This window comes from Anser brachyrhynchus (assembly GCF_964034855.1).
Source record: "Anser brachyrhynchus genome assembly, chromosome: 3".
Taxonomy (NCBI): domain Eukaryota; kingdom Metazoa; phylum Chordata; class Aves; order Anseriformes; family Anatidae; genus Anser; species Anser brachyrhynchus.
In genome coordinates, this window is record NC_137696.1 from 47,739,060 (window position 1) to 47,745,059 (window position 6,000).

Below are 6,000 nucleotides of genomic sequence, written 5' to 3' on the forward strand. Positions count from 1 at the left end.
CTTTTTTTCTTTTTTTTTTCCTTTTTTTTCTTTTTTTTTTCCTTTTTTTTCTTTTTTTTCTTTTTTTTCTTTTTTTTTTTTCCCTTTTTTTTTCCCTGGAATAATAACACTCCAACCTCATCTCCCTTATGCAAAAAAAGCAGGAGGAAAAAGCAAGACTTAACTCATATAGGCTTTACAGGGAAGGTGATCCAGTGGTTAAGCTGCTAGCCTGTGACTTGGGAAATCCAGGTCAACCCCTTGTTCTGCACACACTTCCTGTGGGACCTGAGGCTGGTCAGGCTTTTCATATGGGGGATACAGCTTCTCCTTACTCGTGTCTCTCTAGTAGGTGTGGAACACAACAAATACACCAGAGTTTGTGAGGCACTGCAGAACTGAGAGCCGTGTAAATACTTTTGGTAGGATACAGTGATCTGACAGGTGAATGCAACTTAACTTGACTAGAATTTCTGTACTGGAAAAACAAAAGCCTAAAATTAAAGTCTGGAATCAAAGAATGGAGTGACTTCCTCTATTTCCAATTCCACATATCTAGCATCTGTTTTCCTTTTCTGGCTTCTCCCTCAAGAGGAAGTTGATCTAATTTTCCTGTTCAAATTAGCATTATAAGTAGAAATGGTCTCGGACTTCTGTCATACTTGTAAATGCATCATGATTTTGCATTTGCTGCGATAGTTTAAAAATAAACCACAATCAGGTGAACTGCAGGTGCACATACACACACGGCCAGTTTCTCGACGGTTTCATCAGATGTTCTGAAAATGATGATTTTGAACACGTTAGGCCAGTCGCTTCCAAATCAGATTCCTGTTCGTGTCTTTTTGGTGCCTGAAGCGCTTTGTTAGCGAGTCTCTGGCCCCGAGGCCTGCGTGCGTTTGGGGTGGCAGTGGCACTTTGCAGGCCATCGAGAATGCCAGGTGACGCCTGCCTGGCCCCGCGGGAAGTGTGTTGGCGTTTGTAAGTCAGGCTTCGTGTCACCCGCGTGTGACCCTGCAGCTTTCTGAGCCAGCTGGAGCACAGCCGGAGCCGTTCTGGTCATCTCCACGTAGCTTCAGCTGCTACTGTTGGAGAAATGCACAGAAATGGCTCAGGTGAGCTTGTATCTGCTGCTGCCCTCCCTCTCCAGTGTCCCCCTGCACTGCAGGCACTTCAGGAAGGAAGGAAGAAATTTAAGTTTTGGTACTGGTTTGCTCTATAACTTATTCCTGTTAATCACATTGTTGTGATTTTGGTTTCATTGGCAATTAAAATTGCATTCTTTATTCTGTGTCCATAGCAAGAATTGTACAAGAATCTTTTTATTTTGTACTGATAGGAAAGTATAAAGTTATAAAATAAAAAATTGAAAGCTATTAATTTTTTGGCTTAGTGTCAGTCTTACCAAAGCCATGCATAATACATGTGAATTTTCATGGATATGGAATATTGTCTGTTAATGTTTTGATAGCTGAACTTTTTTGTGTGTACCTAAAGTTATTAAGGTTAATTGTTAGGAAAAAATGGACAGAAGAGGTGTATTTTTTCTTTAGGAGCAAGTCAAATGCAACATTGCGATTTAAAAATCCCTCAGAGTTTCTTTAAAAGGATAAATACCCAGAAACTATGGATATGGTGATCAAGAACAATAGACCAAATCCTCAGATTCTCACACAGCTGTTCTTAAAGTTCACCTTCGTTGAGATGGTGAATTTCAAGCTGCACATATGATGTGAAGTATTCCATTTTCTATTTGGGCAGCCAAATAATTGCCTATTTTCAGAGGTGATGAATAACCACAGCTCATTGAGCATACAGAGCATATGTGCAAAAATGATAGATCATGTGTGCTAGATAATCCTGGAAGATAATTTTGTAGAACTAATCTGGAAAGTGGTGTAGCAATTCTGTAAACTATACTTTGATAAATGCTGAAAAGTAATACTGATTTCCTTTTCATGTTTCTGCAGGTGAAAAAGGTGTGAGGGTTGAACTTAATAAACCTTCTGACTCGGTTGGGAAAGACGTTTTATAAGCCTATGATTTAGCAACTCCCCTTGCTATTTTCCCTGATAAATCTTGATGCTATCTATTAACTTTTGAATGTGAATAACAAGATAAAGGAAAATCAACAACAAACCAACATTTTAATAAAGAAGCAAACAGTGTTTCAATGTTGCATCAAATAGAAGATTTTTTGACTGCTGAAGCATTGTACTATGTGATTGTGACTCCAGGCCTGTGACTGCTTATGTGAAGAAGATAAGCAATCAGTATGAAACAGCATATGCATCTGGACATAAACAAGTGCCCTACATAGAATTTGTTCATCCTTATATTTTGCCAGACCTGTCATCCAGCTGAATCCAATTCATCTCTCCCTTTTTTTATATGGTAAAAGTTTGAATTTTGGGTAATTTTTGTATGACCAGGTACAGTTTATCAAAATTGAGTCTTAAAAAAAAAAAAAAAAAAAAGAAAAAAAAGAAAAATGGGGGAAAAAAAATTACAGTATTCTCCAAAATAACATGAATCTATTTTTGTAAAACTGTTCATACTGTTCTCCTCTGCCATGAAAGACCTAATTTAATATAAGGGTTGCCAGTAACTGATAATCACTTTAATTTTCTTTACAGCTTAAGTCAGAAAAGGAGCACTTTAATTACCAGCTAAAAACCTGATTGTTTTATATCATATCTCACACTAATCTTAACTTTTAAAAATTGCTGCTGTATTGTTTTTTGACTATGTTCTCTTGAACCTTATTAACAGAAGCAAATCAGTATCTTGCTATTAGTAACATTCAGTTTGTGGTTTTGTATGTTGAATCCACGGAGGGGAAGTTTCAGTCTCTGTTTTTTTGGTTTTGTTTTGTTGTTGTTGGGTTGGGGTTTTTTGGTTTTGTTTTGTTTTTAAGTGACTGGCACTAAGTGAACTTGACACTATCGGTTGCTGTCATTGGCTTTGGGGACCTGGTAAATACCATCAAGTTACAAGAACATACAAGGGCTTTCCTAGGCTATCAGAGGTACCCAGAACCTCCTTATGTACTTGACAGAAAACTTTGAGCTTTCTCCCTTTTCTAAAGAATACTTGCCATCCCCTTTTCCTTTGTATATAAGTTAATAGAATATCTAAAATTCACTTTTTACAAAATTTCCTTTCCAAATGTTGGTGTCCCATGCAGTCTTTAAGTTGACACCTTGATCTATTATATAGTATCAAGGAAATGGTCGGCACACTGAAGCTGAAGTGCATCACTGTAGGCTCCTTGTGCAATACACCTTTAGATTTTCACTGTGCTGAAGGATTTCCCCAAAAAGGCGCTGGCCTTTGATCAATACTGAGATATATATTTAGTAAGAAAACCTTTACTTTCTTTTACATTGTTTTCATTTTTTTGAAGGAGAAGGGGACATCACAGAATAAAAATGACGTGAGAAACTTTGATACTCTTAATTTTAAGAAATAGATGTTTTGGACACTGTTTTTTTTCTTCTTTTTCCTGAGCTTTAAAAGCTTCAGAAAACAAAAGCAAACCTATAAAAGACAGCATTCATATTTACAGGAGTTTGGGGGTTCATCAACTTACCCACTGCAGTTTTCTATCTGTCCCTTATTTCCTTACTTAGCCAAAACAATGTGAGTGTACAGAAATATTTCTGTATATATTACAACTTGTGACAATTTTAGCATCTGTATAGTTTGTATTCAATTAGAGACCTTTTCTATGGAAAGCTCAGTAATTTTTTATTAAAAAGATTACTATTGTTCATGTAAAACATGAAAAAGCTAATTGTTTAATAACAAACTGACAGAAAGGGGAAAAATTCAGTATTGGTATATCATTTAGGAGAACCAACAGAAATCCCAGTTTTGTTTTGATTTTGCTTTTCCTTTTCTTTAATAAGTTCTTGCCCTTTACAGTACTCTTCCTCTTTCCTCATTTCTTCCCAGAGAGAGAAAAAAAAAAGAAAAAAGGAAAAAAAAAAGACAGGATTCCTTTACTGTAAGTGCCTCTGCCAACCTGGCCAAGGAGTGCAAATCTTCATTACTGTCTTGTCTGCCGTGCATTTAGGCTATCAATGAGACAAGCAAAAAAGCCACCTCTTCTACTTCATCTTCTTTAATACTACTTTAATGGAGGTTTGGTTGGTTTTGATTTAGAAATGTACAGCATAAGCCTTTAAACTCTTTTCAGTCCCTCTGTAATTCAAACTTTTGCAGTTACACAACGTATCAAATTCTAATCACACTGTAGGTTTGTGCTTGCCAGACAGGTTTAAAAAGTGCTTAACTTTTCACTCCATGTAAGTCATTGCAATAGGGTCAACAAATCAGGTCAGCCATTTCTTCAATGTCCTTTAGAAACTGTTCATTTCATGTCGGTTGAATATTCAGTCTTGAGCATCACCAAGCAGGTCCTTGTTTTAAAAATATTTTTTAAACTGTCTTATGATCTGTATGTGTCTAGTCCTGGTTAAAGATAAAGCTTCATAATGCTATTTTTATTCATGATGTTAGCCAGCTGTAAAATATGAGACCTTTATCTATAGCAGGCAAAGAAATTCAGGATTCATTTACAGGTTGCCTATAAAGTTGTGTAATTTGAAAAGCAGTGTTCATTATGAAAGAGCTCTCAAGTTGCTTGTAAAGCTAATCTAATTAAAAAAAGATGATGTATAAAGGTTCTTGAAAACAATGTGGTTATTTGTGATCTATGTGACTTTTAAAAACTACTCCATAGTAACTAATTTATAAATGCCCCTGGTAAAGGGGCATATGGATTTTTGTGCTTTAAATCAGAGCTGGTTTTAATCTAGAGGAGGGCCTGTTTCTTTTTGAACTGTCCTAATTACGTGGGTGTGGTGATCAGTTTTCATGTGTTGGACTTTCTCCATCAAAAACAGCATCAGGTTTTGACCGGTTGGAGTAATGACCTACACAGAGACAGCTCTTGGTTTTCACCACTTTCTGATATGTGCAAGAGGTAGGAAATGAAAGCCCCCTTCAGATAGGCTTTAGTAAGGTTTAATGGGAGCTCTTCAGTTTTACGTGGCTCCTAGGGAATAGTGAGCCCTCTGAAGATGGCCGGAGAGCAGTAGGGTCGACAGAAGGCAGCCTATACAAGATGCCACACCATTTTCCTACAGTTTTCAATTGAGTCTTAAAGGGCTATCCAGTAATCAAGGAAGCATCTGAGTGGAGCCGTTGCTCCAGCTCCTGTGAAGCACTCCTACGTGCCCTTGTTTGTCCTTGCAGGCCCAGGAAGAGTTGCCTGGATCTCTGGCTGAGTCTGCCAGCCGTAGTGCACCTTCTGGCACACCTATCGATACCTGCTGGGCTCAGCTCTGCTCTAAGGTGGTGGCTTTTGTCAGCGTGCTAGGCTCACACCTAAGTGCAGCAGCACTCAGCTGGTCCAGTGTGGATTGAGGCTTTTCCATGCTTCAGTGACATATAGCTTAGGTTCTCTTGAAATACTCTCTTCCCCGTCTTTCTTTTCTGTTGAACAAGTTACAAGTCTAATAGCACTCACAACCATCTTGTGCAGACGCGATTTTTAATTATCACATCGTTGCGCACAGTATGCAGGGGGATCAGTTTGCATTGCAAAGTCGAACGCCGCACCAGGGAACGATGAAGTAAGTCTTTTGGCTGTTGCTCTAAAGAAAACCACTTGCAAATCTGACAGGAAGCTAGCTGACAGCCCGAGCACGGGAGGCAAGTATCTTATGTAAAACATCTGGCTGTGCTGGCCACTCTAAGGTCAGGAGTGGAAAGACCACATCTCTAAGTCATGCTGATAAGTATAATCAGCCTGGAAAGTACCGCTTTTGTGCCTGCTGAATCCTTTGAAGAAGAGGGGAGATTGCTAAATGACAAAAGCAAACTCAATCTGAAAAATCCGGAAGTCTAGCGCATGTACTTTGCCTGTAGGCTTGCAGATAGCTGCATGGACTTGCAAATGCGTAGTGGGAATTTATGAGTACTCAGCAGCAAAGACTTTGAAGACATTCATGG

The 6,000-nt window shown here is 38.4% G+C and overlaps 1 protein-coding gene across 1 annotated transcript in view; it reads left to right on the plus strand.

Moving 5' to 3' along the window:
* EGLN1 (egl-9 family hypoxia inducible factor 1) overlaps nucleotides 1–4,666 on the plus strand; it is a 34,201-nt gene extending 29,535 nt beyond the window's left edge. Inside the window, exon 5 of the mRNA XM_080586431.1 lies at nucleotides 1,950–4,666. Within this exon, the coding sequence (XP_080442557.1) occupies nucleotides 1,950–2,014 (65 nt within the window). The 3' untranslated portion in view covers nucleotides 2,015–4,666. The remainder of the gene's footprint in view (nucleotides 1–1,949) is intronic.
* The last annotated feature ends 1,334 nt before the right edge of the window (nucleotides 4,667–6,000 follow it).